The sequence below is a fragment of the Gorilla gorilla genome, chromosome 1 (assembly GCF_029281585.2).
Source record: "Gorilla gorilla gorilla isolate KB3781 chromosome 1, NHGRI_mGorGor1-v2.1_pri, whole genome shotgun sequence".
NCBI lineage: Eukaryota > Metazoa > Chordata > Mammalia > Primates > Hominidae > Gorilla > Gorilla gorilla.
In genome coordinates, this window is record NC_073224.2 from 153,886,394 (window position 1) to 153,906,293 (window position 19,900).

The following is a 19,900-nucleotide window of genomic DNA, read 5'->3' on the forward strand; positions in this document are numbered from 1 at the left end:
GAGGCTGGTCCCTCAGCACCCGCTAGCATCCTGCCACTCGGCCGCTGCTGCTGGCATGTGCAAACAAGGACAGATCTCACTGCTACCACCCTATGAAACACTTTGGCTAGCACTAACCATTGGAATGCTGTGATCAATGGTCCAGGAACTTAGCTCCTCCCATTGCAGTGGGATCCTAACCTTGAAGGGCCAGAGAACAAAGTCAAGGCCCAATATCAGTCCCTCAGTGTTAGAGCATGTAGTCCAGGAGTTGTGAGTTGAGCCTTGGCCCCTTAAAATCTGCCAGAAATGAGGCCAGGTGACTGAGCCAGCCTTATATCACAATAAAACCCTCAAGTTCATCAAATAGGATAAAAGAAAAACAAACCATTCAAAGGACAGCAATTTCAAAGACTGAAGTAACATCAGCCCACAAAGATGAGAAAGAACCAGTACAAGAACTCTGACAACTTAAAAAGTCAGAGTGCCTTCTTTCCTCCAAATGACTGCATTAGCCCTGCAGCAAGGTTCTGAACTGGGCTGAGATGGCTGAAATGACAGAAATAGAATTCAGAATATGAACAGGAACAAAGATCATTGAGATGCAGCAGTAAGCGCAAACCCAATCCAAGGAAGCTAAGAATCACAATGAAATGATACAGGAGCTGACAGGCAAAATAGCCAGTATAGAAAAGAATGTAACTGATCTCATAGAGCTGAAAAAAACACATAAGAATTTCATAATACAATCACATGTGTTAAAACAGACCAAGCCGAAGAAAGATCTCAGAGCTTGAAGATTGGCTTTCTGAAATAAGACAGTCAGACAAGGATGAGAAAAAAGAATGAAAAGGAATGAACAAAACCCCTGAGAAATAGGGGATTATGTAAAGAGACCAAATCTATGACTCATTGGTGTTGCTGAAAGAGACGGGGAGAATGGAAACAACTTGAAAAACATATTTCAGGATATCATCCATGAGAACTTCCCTAACCTAGCTAGAGAGGCCAAAATTCAAATTTAGGAAATACAGAGAACCCCGGCAAGATACCTCACAAGAAGATCATCCCCAAGACACATAATCGTCAGATTCTCCAAGGTTGAAATGAAAGGAAAAATGTTAAAGGCAACTAGAGAGAAAGGTCAGGTCACCCAGAAAGGGAAGCCTATCAGACTAACAGCAGACCTTTCAGCAGAAACCATACATGCCAGAAGAGACTGGGGGCCAATATTCAACATTCTTAAAGAAAAGAAATTCCAACCAAGAATTTTGTATCCAGCCAAACTAAGCTTTGTAAGCAAAGGAGAAATAAGATCCTTTTCAGACAAGCAAATGCTGAGGGAGTTAATCACCATCAGACCTGCCTTACAAGAGCTCCTGAAGGAAACACTAAATATGGAAAGGAAGGGCCATTACCAGCCACTACAAAAGCACACTTATATACACAGACCAGTGACACTTTAAAACAACCACACAGACAAGTCTGCATAAAAACCAGCTAACATCATGAAGACAGTATCAAATCCACATATATCAATACTAATCTTGAATGTAAACAGGCTAAATGCCTCAATGAAAAGGAACGGAGTGGCAGGCTAAAGAACCAAACTCAATGTTAGGCTGTCTTTAAGAGATTCATCTTACATGCAGTAACACACATAGGCTCAAAATAAAGAGATAAAGAAAAATCTATCAAGCAAATGGAAAACAGAAAAAAAGCATGGGTTGCAATCCCAATTTTGGACAAAACAGACTTTAAGCCAGCAAATATCAAAAAAGACAAAGAAGGGCATTATATAATGGTAAAAGGTTCAATTCAACAAGAAGACCTAACTATTCTAAATATATACGCATCCCAACACAGGAGCAACCAGATTCATAAAGCAAGTTCTTAGAGACCTTTAAAAAGATTTAGATTCCCATGCAATAATAGTGGGATACTTTCATACCCCACTGACAGTATTAGACACATCATTGAGGCAGAAAATTAACAAAGATATTCAGGACCTGAACTCAGCACTGGATCAAATGGGCCTGATAGAGATCTACAGAACTCACCACCCAAAACAACAGAATATACATTCTTCTCATTACCACATGGCACATACTCTAACATTGACCACGCAATCGGATGTAAAACAATCCTCAGCAAATGCAAAAGAATTGAATTCATACCAACCACTCTCTTGGACTACAGCAAAATAAAATTAGAAATCCAGGCTAAGAAAATTGCTCAAAACCATACAATTACATTGAAATTAAATAACCTGCTCCTGCACAGCTTTTGGGTAAACAATGCAATTAAGGCAGGAGTGAAGAAGTTCTTTGAAACTAATGAGAACAAAGATACGAATATCAGAATCTCTAGGGCACAGCTAAGGCAGTATTAAGGGGAAATTTATTGCACTAAACACCCATATCAAAAAGAAATATCTCAATTTAACAACCTAATATCACAAGTAAAAAACTGGATAACCAAGAGAAAACTAACCTCAAAGTTAGCAGAAGACAAGAAATAACCAAAATCAGAGCTGAACTGAAGGAGATTGAGACATGCAAAATCATTCAAAGATCAACAAATCCCGGAACTGGTTTTTTGAAAAATTAGTAAAATAAATAGACTGCTAGCTAGACTAATAAAAAAGAAGAGAAAAGATTCATATAAACACAATTAGAAACAACAAAGGGGATATTACCACTGACCTCACAGAAATACAAGTAACCATCAGAGAATATTATAAACACTTCTATGCACAAAAACTGGAAAATTTAGAAGAAATGGTAAGTTTCTGGACATACACACTTTCCCAAGAATGAACCCAGAAGAAATTGCGTTCCTGAACAGCCCAAAAATGAGCACCAAAATGGAATCAGTAATAAATAGCCTACCAACCAAAAAAAAAAAAAGCTCAGGACCAGATAGATTCATAGTCAAATTCTACGAGATACACAAAAAAGAGCTGGTACCATTCCTACTGAAACTATTCCAAAAATTTGAGGAGGAGGGACTCCTTTCTAACTCATTAAATGAGGCCAGCATCATCCTGATACTAAAACCTGGCAGAAGTACAAGAAAAGAAAACTGTATGCCAACATCCTTGATGAACATTGATGCAAAAATTCTCAACAAAATACTGGCAAACTGAATCCAGCAGCACATTGGAAAACTTATCCACTATGATCAAGCAGACTTTATCTCTGCCATGCAAGGTTGTTTCAACATATGTAAATCAATATGTGATTCATCACATAAACAGAATTAAAGACAAAAACCACATGATTATCTCAATAGATGCAGAAAAGGCTTTTGATAAAATTCAACACCGCTTCATGTTAAAAACTCTCAATAAACCTGGCATTGAAGAAACATACTCAAAATAATAAGAACCATATATGACAAATGCACAGCTAACATTATACTGGATGGGCAAAAGCTGGAAGCATTACCCTTGAAAACCAGCATAAGACAAGGATGCCCTCTCTCACCACTTCTATTCAACATAGTACTGGAAGTCCTGGCTGGAGCAAAATAGGCAAGAGAAAGAAATAAAGGGCACCCAAATAGGAAGAGAGGGAGTCAAACTATCCTTGTTTGCAGACAATATGATTCTATACCTAGAAAACCCCATAGTCTTGGACCCAAAGCTCCTTAAGCTGATATACAACTTCAACAAAGTCATTGATCATCTTTTGATGATGCTGGGTAATTATATCTGTAAGATCCTCAGATCCTCTGACACCAGTTGGATATGCAACAATTCAATTCAGTTCTGACAACAGCTTACCAGAGTTAGCATCATCTCCACAGTTTTTAAGACTGAGTCCTATAAGACTTCCCACACTTCAGATGCCAGACAAAAATGAGATGCCCAGACGCACACTTCTGCTTGGACAAACTACAAGCTCAGGGGTTCCCATGACCCATCCTCTCAGATTCAATATTTTACTAGAATGGTTTAGAGAACTCAGGAAAACACTTTACTTACTTTTACCAGTTTATTGTAAAGGATACAACTCAGGAACAGCCTAATGAAAGAGAGACATAAGGCAAAGAATTGGGGATGGGGAGTGTGGAGCTTTTATGCTCTATCCCGCCATACCACCTTCCCAGGAAATCAACATGTTCACCAACAGAAGCTCTTCAAATCTTGTTCAAGAGTTTTTATAACCCAATTTCTAGCCCCTCTCTCCCTTCCCTGGCAGAGGGGTAGGGGAAAGTAGGGCTGAAAGTTCCCATTCTCTAATCATTTGTGTGTCTTTATGGTGACCAGACCCCAATGCTGAAAGCTATTTAGGGATCCCAGCGTGTGTCATCTTATTAGCATAAACTCTGGTGTGGTCAGAAGGGGCTTGTTATGACTAACAAAAGACACCCCTATCACTCAGGAAATTTCAAAGAGTTTAGGAGCTCTATACCAGGAACTGGGGACAAAAACCAAATATATATATTTTATTATACCACATCATTATTTTAAAAAGTGGTAAATAGAAGAAAAACAAAAGGAAAGAAGCAAACTTTTAAAAATTGCCTCCCTTCCTTACAGAATTGAACTTCAGGATAACAAAATAGTTGATAAATGGAAGTTTCTTATTATAGAAAGAGCTACTAAATAAAGAATGCTAGAATTAAAAATCACTACTTTGGCATTCCTGATGAAAACATTGAAAAACAACAGTTTACTAAATCCAAAGGCCTTGATTCAATCTTTGAAGAATAGCTGAATGAGGTTAAGTGTCAGGAATATGATCAGAGAGGTAGTAGGAGCCAATTCTATTGGTAAAGATTTTGGTTGTATGTGTGCCACATTTTCTTAATCCAGTCTATCATTGTTGGACATTTGGGTTGGTTCCAAGTCTTTGCTATTGTGAATAGTGCCACAATAAACATACGTGTGCATGTGTCTTTATAGCAGCATGATTTATAATCGTTTGGGTATAGTGCACATGTACCCTAAAACTTAAAGTATAATAATAATAAAATTAAAAAAAAAAGATTTTGGTCGGATTTTATTCTGATTGTGTTGAATATTCATTGAAGAGTTCTAAGCAGGCAAATAACATCATCCAGTAATATTCTAGGATACTTCTGGCTGTCATGTGGAGAATAGTCTGGGGTTGGAGACAGGTGGAAACAGGGATACCAGTTGAGTCTACTCTGCTAGTCATCCCTAGTCCATGCCATTTGTGATGATGGCATGGATAAAGGTATTAGCAGTTGAGGTGGTGAGAAGTGGTCAAAATCTAGATACATTTTGAATTACAGTCAACATGATTTGCTGGTAGATTACATATATAGTGTGAAAGAGAAGAGCCAAAGATAATTCTAAGGCTTGAGCAGTTGAACAGCTGCTATTATGGGACCTCCTATCTGCTATAATGAGAAAGAACATGTTTGCAGGTTTTTCTTTGTATGTTTTGTTTTGGTTTCACCTGGTAGGAAATAACAACTTTTCATTAATCGTTTTAAAGGGTCAATATTTGGCTTTGTTAATTTTCTCTATGGACTACATTATATTTCACTGATTTCAACTCTTTATTATTTTCTTCCTTCTGCTTATTTTATATGTAATTTGTTCTTCATTTTCCAGCTTAAGGTGGAAAGCTAAACTATTGATTATAAAGCTTTCTTCTCTTCTAATATTTAAAGTTATAAAGTTTCCTTTAAAAACAGATTTAACTGCATCTCACAAAATTTGATATGTTACATTTTCATTATCACTCAGAAATATATAATTTCTTTTTTGACCTGCTTATTTAGAAGTATGTTGTTTTCTTTATTATTTTTCTAATTTAGTTCCATTTTGATCAGAGAGCACATACTGGTGGAATTTAACCTTTTAAAATTTACCAAGGCATTTTATGGCCCAATATGTGACCTATTTTTGTCAACATTCTACATATACTTCAAAAGATTGTGTATTTTGCAGTTATTTGGTGTGGTGTTATATAAATGCCAATTAGATTATGCTGGTTAATGGTAGTGTTAATCTCAGGTCAGATTTTCCCCTCCCCCATTTTTTTTGTATGTCTAGAAGATTTTGTATATACTGGATATTGTGGATGATACGTTGAAGAGACGTTAGATTCTGTTACGTACTTTGAAACCCTTTGAAGACTGTTCATTTTTGTTCTGTAGATAGTTAAATAACTGGTTCATCACCTTAAACTTAAAGGTTTGGTAACTTTTTACCAAAAGAGTCACCTTAAACTTATGGGCTTGGTAACTTTTTAAAGGACAGATTTGTTTCAGTTTTGCTCTTGGTGTCAGTCTCAGTCCAAGGATGTCATATTTACTTCTAAAGCATGGCCCTTCCTGAATGTCAATGGAAAGGTGTTTACCAAAGTATTTACCATGTTCTTCTAAAAGGATGTGGCTAAACCCCCAAACTGTTTCCCCTGTGTGACCAGCAGCTGATATTTATGTTCAATTCTTTCAGCCTTCCACCTGCTTCTGTTGAGCTCTTTGGAGTCTACCTCATATAAGCACATGTTAGTGTCAGCCAAGGATTGAAAAATCTATATCCAGCATTTGGGGGAAGCACCTTTCTTTTCTTCCTCTCCTTTCCTTTCCTCTCCTCTGCTCCCCTCCCCTTTCCTTTCCTTTCTTTCTCTTGCTTCTCTGTCTTTCCTTCCTTTCTTCTTTATCCTTCTTTCAATTTTCTTCCCCAGTTTACAGTCATTCTGGTAGCCCCTTACTCTGACCTCTGACACCATTAGTAAAAGGTCTATTTCTGCTTTAATTCTAGTCACTCCATGCAGACTAGAGAGTATCCTCAGGAGACAAGCTGTATAAATATGTATTACACAAAGTATGGGTCTCCCTTTCAAGGGTTGAATCCCCTCCAGTGTATCCTGTTTTTGGTTGCTCTCCTGTATACGCATATAATTTTGTTTTATGTATCTTATCCTGACTTCGTAATCATTGTCTACAGGAGGATTCATCCCATACATGCTACTCTGTCACTATCTGGACCAGAATTTCCAAGAGCTCTTTCTTGGACATATTCAACTGAGATGACTATTTAACATCCAAGTGGAGATTTAAAAATAGGATTTGGATCTGGAGTTCAGGGGACATGCCATAGCTAGAAATACAGTTTACAGTCATCAGTGTATATGTGGAATTTAAAGATATAGAGTTCATGAGATCATCTAGGGATGAATGCAGATAACGTCCAAAGACTAAGCCTTATGGGGGGTACTCCAGAGTTTAATAAATAGGAAGAGGAAGAGGAAGAAGAAGGAGGAGGAGGAGGAGGAGAAGGGGAGGAGGAGGAGGAGGAATAAGAATAAGAAAAAGAAGAAGAAGGAGGAGAAGGAGAAGGAGAAGGATGAGGGAGGAGGAGGAGGGGGGAGGAGGAGGGGGAGGAGGAGGGAGGAGGAAGAGGGAGGAGGAGGGAGGAGGAGGGAGGAAGAGGGAGGAGGAGGAAGAAGGAGGAGGGAGGGCGAAGGCAGAGGAGGGGGAGGAGGAGAAGAAGAAGGAGGAGGAGAAGGAGAAAAAGGAGAAGAAAGACGAAGAAAGAAAAGAGAAGAAAGAAGAAGGAGAAGAAGAAGAACAACAACAATACAATAACAACAAGACTGAGAAAGAATGATAAGTGAAGTAGGATAGTGGTAGGGACAAAAAAGTCTGTGTAGAGTAGGTCCAAGAGAGAACAAAAGGAGAGGAGGTCTCCTAGCTAACAGAAACAACTTAGGAGTTTCAATCTAAAAGGGAATAGCATAAGGAGCAGAAAGGAGACATGTAGGCTCAAGGAAAGCTTTTTTTAAGATGACAAAACTTAAAGTATGTTTACTGTAATGGAAATTATCCTGGATATATAGAAATTATCCTGAAGAGAAGTAAAAGTTAAAATAATGCAGGAAAAACAGAGCGTCAATGATGGCCTGGTGAAAGAATGGTGGATTTGGCTGTTTAATGAGAGAAGGCAGAGTATTTTAGAACAGAGTTAGGTTGAGGTAGTAGACTTGGTTGTGAGAACTTATAAAAATTAAAAACAAGATCACCAGCTAAGAGGAAAGAAAGAGAAGGAGTTATGAAATAATCATCTATAAAAATGGGAATGTGAATTGACTAAGACAATTATTGGACACATTAAATAAAAGACCAAACAATGAAAGAAGTTATGAATTTAACGTGAAGTTTGTCAACATGAATTTTTTCTCTTAGTCACATTCAGCTGTTAGGCATGTGCAGAATAGGTAGAATTTAGATTTAAGAATTGCCAGGTAAGCTTATAAGACAGAGAGAGAAAGGGGAAGTAGGGTCGTTTATGTATGCAATGGAGTGACTATGTTAGACCCTTGTATTTAGGCTGAGGAGGAAAGTGAGGCCATAAGGGGGATGAACCAATGAAAATGTGGTAGGATCCACATATTAGCAGCTTCAGTGAATCAAATAAATGTTAAAGTTGTGGAGGCCTATGAAGAGTGGGCTAAAGATAGGAAGTGTTGGTTGGAGAGTGTAATTGAGATTATGAAGCTTATGTGGTTATTAGTAATGTCAAAGTCAAGAATATCCAAATGATGCTACCTCAAGGTCATGTCATTTAGTGTTTCCTTTGTGATATTCTCACAATTTAGTTCATTCTTACTCTGAATTTTTAGATTCCAAATTATTCTCTATTAAAGTTTTGCTGCTTCATTAATAATTCACTCAAAAGTTGTGTTATCTGCTTTCCAAGATGGCAACAATCGTAAAAGTGATTTTAATAATAATCGTTTTTAGTCCTGTTAATTTTAGTACTGACTACTAATACCTTTATAATCCATAGAGAATTTGGTCGTAAAGCTCATTATTATTAATCTGAGTTTACAGAGAAGAAATCTCAAATTGAGAGTTTAAATGAATTGTTTGGTGTTTTCACTCCAAATCCCAATGCTCTTTCAATTATATTGAGCAGACACTAATCTAAGATAAATCTGTTCTAACATGTTAATGGGTCCTCTACCTTGGGGAGTTTCCCTCCCTAGACCTAGGGCCCTCTGGAAATTCAATAATGGACTAAAAGACTTACTCTGATGAAAATGATTTTAAACTCTAGCAGATCAGTGGGATAGTTGGAACTTTGAGTAATAAAGAATAGGCAATTTCCTTTTCCTCTTACTCATAGTCAAAAGGATATATACTTCCTTTAACAAAAGTCATGCAGAAGTAAGTGGAAGTCGGTACTGAGGTTCAGAGTCAGTTATGATTAATTAATGAATTTATAAGTATTTTATATAATTCCAAAAGGGATTTGAAAAACTAATCAAGTAAGATGAAAAGTGTGTCAAGAGTCCAATAGTTGATACAAAATGAGGGAGAAAATAAGAAATTTTGGAGTTTTCTCCTTCAATGCAGAGAAGCATGCCCTACTTCCTTGACATTTTAGATAAAGTTGGCATTATTCAATAGTCTTCACTGCATGCATTTTATATTAGGAAGGATCAGCCCACAACTAGCCAAGTTAAGAGCATTTCCTCCATACTGACTTGAAATTCCCATTCTAAAACATGAGTTGATCAATTAACTCAATCATATTTGTGTAGAACAAAGAGAAATTTGACATATATGTGTCAAATGTGTTGCCCAGATGTATAACACATGTGAAGAAAAAGTACTCTTTAAAATCTAATTTTTATTGTTCAATTGATTACTTTTGCCCACTCTATCAATTTTTAAAGTGGAGGTTAAACATTAAATTATTTGATGATATTAAGAAAGCTGACAGATGATAGAAAATTCAAATAGGATCTAAACGTAAGAATTTTTAACATGATATTTAAAATAAAAATATTGGCCACAAAGGGTTTTATTATATTTAAACTTTTCAAGGGCTATCATTTCTTATTTTAAAAATCTTTGTAAATTATAGCCTTGAATCAACTAGTTAGCTTTTATAATAAAAGATTAAAATATATTAAAACCAATAGATAAGATTTGTAATAGGCATTGTGATACAAGAAAGAAGATGGACCTTGTTTGCCAATACTTTCCTAAGTAATCCTTAGCAAGTCAATTAACTCTTCTGGGCTTTATTGCTTCTTTTATCTACAAAATATGTTTTACTAGATAAGCTCTAATTACTCTTATAAATTCTAAGTATATTACCTTTTTTGATGATGAGTTAAGTTTTTAAATATTAAGATATCACCAAAGCCATTTCTTAGGTTTCATAACCTTGTAACCAATGACCTAAAATTGTAGCCTTAATAGTGGAGCAAACAGTGATGGCTATGATAAAAAAGAGGTCAACCGAGAAGACAAACTTTCCTTATAGAAAAAAAAAAATTTGAAGTTCAGGGGTACATGTGCAAGTTTGTTACATATGTAACGTTGTGTCATTAGGGGTTTCTTGTACAGATTATTTCATCACCCAGGTATGGAGCCTAGTTCCCATTAGTTATTTTTCCTGATCCTCTCCCACCTCCCACCCCATGTCTGTTGTTCCCCTCTCTGTGTCCATGTGTTCTCATCATTTAGCTCTCACTGATAAGTGAGAATATGTGGTATTTGGTTTTCTGTTTCTGTGTGAGTATGCTAAGGATAATGATTTCTAGCTCCATCCATGTCCCTATAAAGGACATGATCTCATTCTTTTTTATGGCTGCATAGTATTCCATGGTGTATATACAGTACCACATTTTCTTTATCCAGTCTATCATTGATGGGCATATAGGTTGATTTCATGTCATTTCTATTGTGAATAGTGCTGCAATGAACATATGCATGCATTTGTCTTTATAACCGAATGATTTCTATTCCTTTGGGTATATACCCAGTAATGGGATTGCTGAGTCAAATGGTATTTCTGTCTCTAGGTCTTTGAGGAATCGCCACACACTGTCTTCCACAATGGGTGAACTGATTTATACTCCCACCAACAGTGTATGAGCATTTCTTTTTCTCTGCAACGTCACCAACATCTGTTATTTTTTGACTTTTTCAAAATAGCCATTCTGTCTGTTGTGAGATGGTATCTCATTGTGGTTTTGAATTGCATTTCTCTAATGATCAGTAATGTTGAGATTTTTTTCATATGCTTGTTGGCTGCATTTATGTCCTCTTTTGAACAGTTTCTTTTCATATCCCTTGCACACTTTTTAATGGGGTTGTTTGTATTTTTCTTGTAAATTTGTTTAAGTTCCTATACATGCTGGGTATTTGACCTTTTTTGGATGCATAGTTTGCAAAAATGTTCTCCCATTCTGTAGGTTGTTTGTTTACACTGTTGATAGTTTCTTTTTCTGTGCAGAACCTCTTTGGTTTAATTAGATCCCATTTGTCAATTTTTGTTTTTTTGCGATTGCCTTTGGTGTCTTCATCATGAAATCTTTGCCTGTGCCTATGTACTAAATCATATTGCCTAGGTTGTCTTTCATGGTTTTTATAGTTTTGGGTTTTACATTTAAGTCTTTAATCCACAGACACATAGACCAATGGAATAGAATAGAGAACACAGAAATAAGACTGCACACCTACAACTATCTGATCTTCGAAAAACCTCACAAAAGCGAGCAATGGGGAAAGGATTCCCTATTCAATAAATGGTGCTGGGATGACTGGCTAGCCATATACAGAACATTAAAACTGGACCCCCCTTCCTTACACAATATAGAATTTTTCTCTGACTGTAGAATACAGGACTCTGCCAGTGAGGGTTCATTTCTAATTTGTAAAATGAAAATACTTACTGGGGGACACGCAGGACTTTTCTTTTGGTATTTCATCTTTCATCAGTCAGCTTAAGTGTCATTTAAAAGCATCCCTGAATATGTAAAGAAAACATGACTATTTCCCAGTGAAAATAGTATTTAGAAGTATCTAGGAAGGAGAATTATTTATTCTTAGTCGAGAATGGTAATAAAATCAGAATTTGAATTTTAAAGAATCTCCATTGTGGCCCCTATATTTTGAGATATGACGAATTGTTTGAAAAAGAGTTACTTTGCTACTATGCATCATAAAAATATTTTAATATTGTACCCAAAAACTTTAGCTGAAACCTAATGTCATATTTATCTTGAAATGTAAAAGATAAAGATCCCCACACTGTGAAACGTATCTAATTTTATAACAGAATAAAAAGAATTTTGTGGATTAGAGGTATCTTTTTTATGTTCATTTTTCTTAATAATAAAAGTAATACATGTGCATTGTAATATTTTGGAAAATATTTAAGCTTGGAATGATATCTTAGAATTTTAAGGATTATTATAAGAAGTTTTCTTTTACTAAAGTAATAGTCTTTCAATGCTAAAATAGGAATAACAACTCAATATGTCACAAAAATGGAAAAAATAATAAATCTACCTAGGTCCTTCAAGAAAAATGTTTCAATAGTAGTATAACTTTAAATTTATTAGATTAAAAAATCAACTATGTCTAGAGAATTTTTAGGAATCTTCTCATCATTTAAAAATAAGGCTAAGAAAAATATACATTAAAAAATGAAATAACCAATGCCCATCTCAATGTAAAATTATTTTATTTAACACCATATAATGTATATAACATCTGGTAATAAATACCTGAAGATATATGACACATTATATGCAACTTATGCTTCACCAACTGTTTTATAACTATTTTATTTAGGGCCCCAAAGGAGATCCAGGATTTTCCCCAGGTCAAGCTGTTCCTGGAGAAAAGGTAATTATTTGACCATGAAATGAAATTATGGTAATATATTTCAAGCATTTTAAAATAATTTTAAACATTTTAAAATGTAGATTTTACTGTATCAGACAGGAAAAAAGACATGAGAATTAATTGTTGGATTTTAATGAAGGAAGAACTATTTGAAGAATTAAGTAAATTTTATCACCAGTTTCACTTATTAAGTCTTAACATTACTTTTATTAAAGGTCTACTGTGGCCTGCCACTGTACTATCTGCCAATGAGGGGGTGGATGGGGTAAAAATTACAACAGGATGTGGTCCTAACTGCAAACATTTTGCTGTTAATACATATGTACACAATAATATATAAATTGTAATGCCAATTTACATATTTTTAGAATAGTTTCACATACTTTATGATGTTTAAGTACCATGGTACTCTCTGTGAGAGAAGTGGTCACCATTATCTTGTTTTCCCATTGAGAAAACAGAATTCATAGATTTTAACTGACTTATCACATGGACAGTAAATGACAGAGTTGATGATATATCCAAATTTTTGGACTTCTTGTCCAGTATGCTTTCATTTCATCATAACGCTGCCAATACAAACATATACATATTTTAGTAAAAACTAGTTTTAAAGCAAAGATAACTACAAAAACTTTATTGGGAGAAGGATACTGTTTTCTAGTGAGGATAAATACAAATGGAGTCTTAGGAGGACATCTGGGAAGTTTTGTTTAGACAGGCACTTTATAAATGTAATATAATTATGGGATGTGTTTGTTTATGTAGTATACATTCACAAACTTTAAAAATCCCTAAACAATTTTGGTGGTTACAAAATCGATCTGATCTTATTGGCTTACAGAAACTACCATAAAGTTTGAAATCTGATCTTTTCATTGGCTTACAGAAACAATTGTAAACTTAAAAAAAAAACATAATTACTCTACAGATACTATGTGAAAGAGTAAATCCTCAAAAAATTATTTTATTTTGTTTTTAAATTTTTTACTGGTATACAATAGTTACACATATTTTGGGAGTACATACTCAACATGTTTTAAATCTAAAATTTTAGCAATTTTATTATTGTGGTGGAACTGAGTTCACTGAGTCTAAATAACTTGGAATAGATTATTACTATAAACATAGTATTTTCATTACTGTCTTAATTATTGCAAGGACAAAATTCTGCAATATGAGAAACACAAGTGCCATATTTTAAAATATCTAAACATAATATATCTGATTTCTTAACTTAAAATTTAGAAATTAGAGGCCCACTCAATTTTGGTGACTATTTTAAGTAAAACCCCTAGATTAAACATTCATATTTATATCAAATGCTTGGTTTTATCTTTCCCTGTGGCTTCTCTGAGCAAAATATAGGGTGATTCAATATGGGAATTCAGACTTGGAAGCATGTTAGTCTTTTTTCACTTTTTGAGTTACTTATATACTAACTGTGGTTAAAACTGTAACAGAAACATATTAAGATATAAAATTTAATAGCATATTGCCATAGAGCTTTAGTAAAATCCAACTTTTAAAATTAATAGAGGTATTCCTAAAATGGTAAAATTTAAAAATGATCTGTTAGAAATTGTACTTACATTAAATTGGATTCAAATATACTGAGGAAAAAGGAAACTGGTTATACACATAAATCTGAATACAAATAAAATACAAACATTAACTTGGTGGAAGTAGAAGGGGGTTGGCAAACAATTTTATTTTAACCATTTAGCCATTTTTAACAATAAATGTATGGTCAATGGTGAAAGAGAAAAAGAAATGCAGGATTTAGTACTTCACCATGTAGCATCCACTAAGTCACATCTGTAATAGATCATACACAAGGTTTTAAGCCCTTTGGGAGCTTAAAAAGAGCATGCATAGATCGTTTTTAAATGGTGTAAGTTTTTCCTTTCCCATAAGACAGGTGAGATGACATTGACATCATCATCACCATCATCATTATCAACCTCATTTTCCAGAGGAGGAATCTGAGGAGAAATTAAATGATTCCTTCATGACTAAAGCTAGCGGAAGAGGACCAGCCTCTAGTCTCCTCTTTACTTGTGCAGTTTTATCTTCCTTCTATCAGAGTAATAAATGTTAAAAAGGTAGCGCTAATCGGTAATGCCTAGTCCGTTCGAGCCAAGCACATGATGGACTTCCCAATCAATTTTCGCTCGTTACTCCGGGGTGAGGGACGTTCTGCGTAGCTGACACGCAGGATGGAAGGCACCAGCTCAGCTCCGGAAGCGGAAGTGCCTCCTGTGCGTCACGTGAACCTAGCTGGTCCCACCACAGCCCGTGAGATTCTCTCTGGGAGACCTACCAGGCTGCAGGTCCTCACAGAAACGGAGTAGGGGTGACACCTCAACAGCTGTTTCACAATGCACTTGTAGATTTTTTAGGGAAACTACTTTCAATTTTTTTTCTTTTTGTCTGAGACAGAGACAGAGTTTCACTCTTGTTGCCGAGGCTGGAGTGCAGTGGCGAGATCTTGGCTCACTGCAACCTCCGCCTCCCGGGTTCAAGTGATTCTCCTGCCTCAGCCTCCTGAGTAGGTGGGATTACAGTTGCCTGCCACCATGCCCGGCTAGTTTTTTGTATTTTTAGTAGAGACGGGTTTCACCATGTTGGCCAGGCTGGTTTTGAACTTCTGGCCTCAAGAAGTCCACCGGTCTCGGCCTCCCAAAGTGCTAGGATTACAGGCGTGGGCCACCGCGCCCAGCCCTACTTTCAATTTTTAAAACATGGTAGACCTTGGACTGAGGCGAAGTTTGACAGCAAGGGCATTATTACAGAAAAGAACATCAGAGAAAACGGAGCAAGGATATGGAGGTGGGAAAATACAGTTCAGTTATTAAGCCCTGGAAGAGATAAGGAAAGGCAGGAAGCCTCAGAAACAGGCTCAAAGATTGTGAAGATTGGAAATGATTGTAATAAGAGCTGATGTCCAAAATTAAAAGGAGCTTTAATTTTCAAGAGAATTCTAATTTTCAATTCTCTTTCATGACATTAAACTTCTGTATTTTGTTTATAGGGTGATCAAGGCCTTTCTGGATTAATGGGCCCCCCTGGTATGCAAGGTAATAAGGTAAGTTGGAATTTTACTTCTTTTCTTTTTTTTTTTTTCTTTTTTTTTTTTGTCTTTTTCTTCAGGGATACTTGTTCTGAAACATAATTGGAGATATATGGATCTTGGAGGTCTTCAGTGACTATGATCTCATTTTGAAGTTGACCCTAAAACTAATGTTTTAAAATTCCTTTTCTCAGCAAAAGAAAATCAGGATGCCATCATCATCCCAGAAAGTGGTGCCCATAAAAGGCAGAATCTTATGAAAAATAAAAGAAGACCCTTCAATTAATAATGGGCACAGAATTCACATGCAAGAGAAAGTCAGTCAATGATAGAATATTGAAGTTTTCCTTTTTAAAACTATATTAGGGAAATGACCTACTTCTGAGACCTTGAAGTCACTTTATGACTTTTATATGCCCAAAGTGAGGTTTACTTGCTTATAGGTAATACATATGGATTTGTTAAGGGGTTCTCATTTTACTGGGAAATAATAATCTCTGTCTTGAGGTATATACAGATGTGAGGCTTGAAGGGTAGGATGGAAGTGAAGTGAGGATTGGGGACAGCTAGTGAAAAACAGTAGTCATGTTCATATGACTAAGCTTTTTGTGAGGTTGAAAGGAGTACTGACACAGTTGCAATAATTATTTTATAAAATATATCTTTTAGTTTCCTGGATTAACAGAAGTATAACTTCTTTTCTACCTGGTCAGCTTGTTTTTTCCCAAACACTAAGTTATTGATTTTCTACAGGGAATGAGGAAAATAAAAAATTTCTTCTTAAGGTGTTAAGAGCACCAAAATATTGTAGGGCAGTATTTGACTTGATATGGATATCTAAATACATATAATAATGAGCTGTGTTGTTGTCTTAGTGTTCCATATTCCTTTCCTATTGGGAGACTTAGGTTGCAAGTGGTATTCAGGCCCTGGTTGCTTCGTTCAAACCCCAACTGCCATTTTGCAGGTTCCATCAACTTTGGGCAGGTTGCTTAACTTCTAAGCTTCAGTTACCTCATTTGTAAATTGTGAAGATAATACTATCCACTTCATAGGGAGTTTGGGAGAAGACAGAATGAGATAATCCTTGCAACACCGTGTCACATAAATTGTCAGCCCTTAATAAATGTAAACCGTCAGCTATTTATCTGGTTTTAGAAATAACGCTGGCCTCTTTTGCTTTCCTTCATAACCCCTGCTATAGGGCTGAATTGTAAAATAATGAAAAGGTACTTATGAGAGTATTTTACCTTGAGTGACCACACCATTATTTTAATGTCCTTCAGACTAGTCTTCATCCTAGACCTTAGTTAGAATCTGGTAATTCCCTTGAGATTGTTGGTTGCCCCCCAAGGAGACATGAAACTGCAGAGTGATCTTTTCTGACAGAATTGATCTTGATATACAGTCATGAACCTGTTTATTTTATGCTACTGAGTATACATCTGACTACTCATATCTCTTAGGAGATTGTACTGACATGTATCATCAAAGAAGACCTCATAACATGGATATGATCTCAATTACTTTAGTTGATATTAAATATACAGTTATTGCATCCTATGCAGTGACACTGTACATGACAGAAGAATAAACTACTCATTACTTTCTGTAGTTAAATGATATCTCTGGTTCATGAAATTGGCACTCCAGAAAAGGACACACTAAGTAAATGTTGAGTAGTTTTTGTATAGAAGAGTATATAACATGCAGTCTCTGGGAGTAAATATTATTCATAGACAAAAAATACTTTGATTTTAACCATTAGAGCAGATTATCATTTTAACTTTGAAGTTGTACTTGTTTAAAGCAGAATTACTAACTTTCAGAGACCCGTGTACATGTTATATGGCCCATCAGTATTTTAAAATAGTAAGAATATATTCTTTTTGGTCTATGTAACATTATTTTGAATTATTTTTTTCTAGTAAAGTCATATAACAGCATTATTTTAAACATACTGGGCCATGAATTGAATATCTTTCACAGATTTCTTGTTTCTCTTATAAGATTTTTTAAAAACCTTTCAATCTGGCTTTTAGTATTAGCTGATAGAAATAGACCTGATAGAAGTCAGGGATCTTGGCGTATTATCAATTAAGAGCTATTGCAGGATCTTCTTGAGATAAGGTTTCGTTGAAAGTATTTAGAAAGTGACTTACTTTCTGATAAAGGAAGAATCCCTGGTTCACTGTGATTTGACAGTAGTTCAGAATAGCGTTGAAATATTTGAGATTATTTTGTAATATTTCTTGGAATATTTTCCCCCTTTTCAGAGTGTCTCTATTAATGGAAACTATATACAGATTTTTGAAAAACAAGTATAACTAGGAAAAGGATATAATGGCTCCGTTTAAGCCTAAACTAATTCTCCACTTCGCAGGCTTGGGACAAGTTTGTATCATACTCCTTATGGTATGTCTTACTTTAATATGAATATACAATATTTCCTTATGATTGATGCCTGTTACTGGTGAATTATTCTGTTCCTTTGGAGGTTTGATGTTTCCTTGCTTTTTCATGTTTGATGTGTTCCTACAATGATTTCTACACATCTGGTGGAAAAATTACCTCTTCTAATTTTATGGAGTAGGTTTCCTAGGGAAAGACTTACTCATATGAATAAGTCTTGGGGTGTTGTTTTGGTGGGATATATTGGCTTTGGTTCTAGGTGAACACAGTAATGTAGTCTCCATGTAGTTTCTTCAGTTGTAATCCATGCTGGTGACATTTATGAGTGTCTCAGTAGCCTAGGCTGAGAGAGTTTCTGGTGGTGGTGGTGAGGCTTTGTCAGGGGTGGGCTTGCCACGCTGTTTCTCAGGTCAGGGGCATGTGCATGCACATGGTAGGTCAGCCAACTTGGAGCTGGGTTTGGGGCTATGGGTCTGTTACTCTGGCCAGAAGCATGTTAATTCGATATATGTTAGACAGTGGTATTTAAGTACATCTGTGTACCTCTAGCATGTTGCAAGAGGAAGTAAAATACTGCTTTTCATGAAAGCCAAGGAAACAAATATAGTTTTGGATGACAGATAACAGTGACTTCATTTTTCTTTTTCTCTGGAAAGTACCTGTAAATATTAAAATTTTTCTAATATAAACCAAACTCAAGTAATCCTTAAAGCTAAAATGTCTGCAAGAAAGTTATGTGAAATACACTAACAACTCATAAAAACTGTTGAGGTAAATAAAGAGAAGATTAATGTAAAAAAAAAAAGTCTTGAAAACTGAAAGTGAAATTGAGATAGAGAAGGCAAGCAAATTAGCAGCAGTATTCTCTTCAGTCTTTAATAGATTTTTTGGTTTGCTTCTTTCTTTTTCCCCTTTTATCCATCCATTCCCATTTTTTGAAACCAGTATTAACATTTTTAACAAGCAATATGTTTTCCCTAGATTGACTGGTTATATTGCCTTAACTTAGCTACCTTCATGTAACTCTTATTTTACTAGGAACTGAAGTATATTTTTAGTTCTTACTGAGTGTCTGAATTTTTGCCAAAAAACAGGTAAGTTTGATCCAGAGTGCATGCTTGGTTGAATGGAAGACAAGAGTCCTAATTCTGCGTTTGGAATCAAGATGGATTTTTAAATTATTTGATATAGCCAATCAGTTTCTATATTAGAATGGGAAGCCTTTTATTTATAATTATAAGAACATTAGCAATCTAATTGAAACAGTTTTTCTAAGTTCAAGAAGATAAGCCATATTGAAGTAGTTAAGCACCTCTTACCGCAACTCAGAGCAGTTGTGAAATATGATGCACACATTTTAAAACAAATTTTTATAAATAATATATGGCAATATTTTCCTGAATATTGAAAAATCCTCTCAGTTTAGTGAGAATTATAAATCAGTGTCAATTTTTATTTTATTTTGAGAGAATTTGTTCAATTATTTTTTAAAAGAATCTTTTCATTGCATAGGAGGTACACAGTAAATATCTGTATAAAGTTGGACAGGAATAAAGAACCAAAAGCATCAAGTGGAATGCACTGTGACTTATCAGTCACCCCAAAAGTATGCAGCTCTTCATAAACTTTTTAAAGCAAAGATAGTACTAAGGAGCTATATTAATACTGAATATAGATAAGCACAATGACAAAAAAATCAGAGTTGGCATAAAAATCAGTGCCTGAAGAAAGATAATGGAGAATTCTACTGTTCTATAGCCAGCTCTATAGATCATCTCTCACTGGCTTATTATTCCTATA

At 35.4% G+C, this 19,900-nt stretch overlaps 1 protein-coding gene across 2 annotated transcripts in view; it reads left to right on the top strand.

Annotated features, from left to right (window-relative positions):
• COL24A1 (collagen type XXIV alpha 1 chain) overlaps positions 1–19,900 on the top strand; it is a 417,618-nt gene that overhangs the window by 52,081 nt on the left and 345,637 nt on the right. For both annotated transcript variants that reach the window (XM_063697321.1, XM_019023728.4), the window contains 2 exons: positions 12,562–12,615; positions 15,650–15,703. In XM_063697321.1, coding sequence (XP_063553391.1) covers positions 12,562–12,615; positions 15,650–15,703 — 108 coding nt within the window. The remainder of the gene's footprint in view (positions 1–12,561; positions 12,616–15,649; positions 15,704–19,900) is intronic.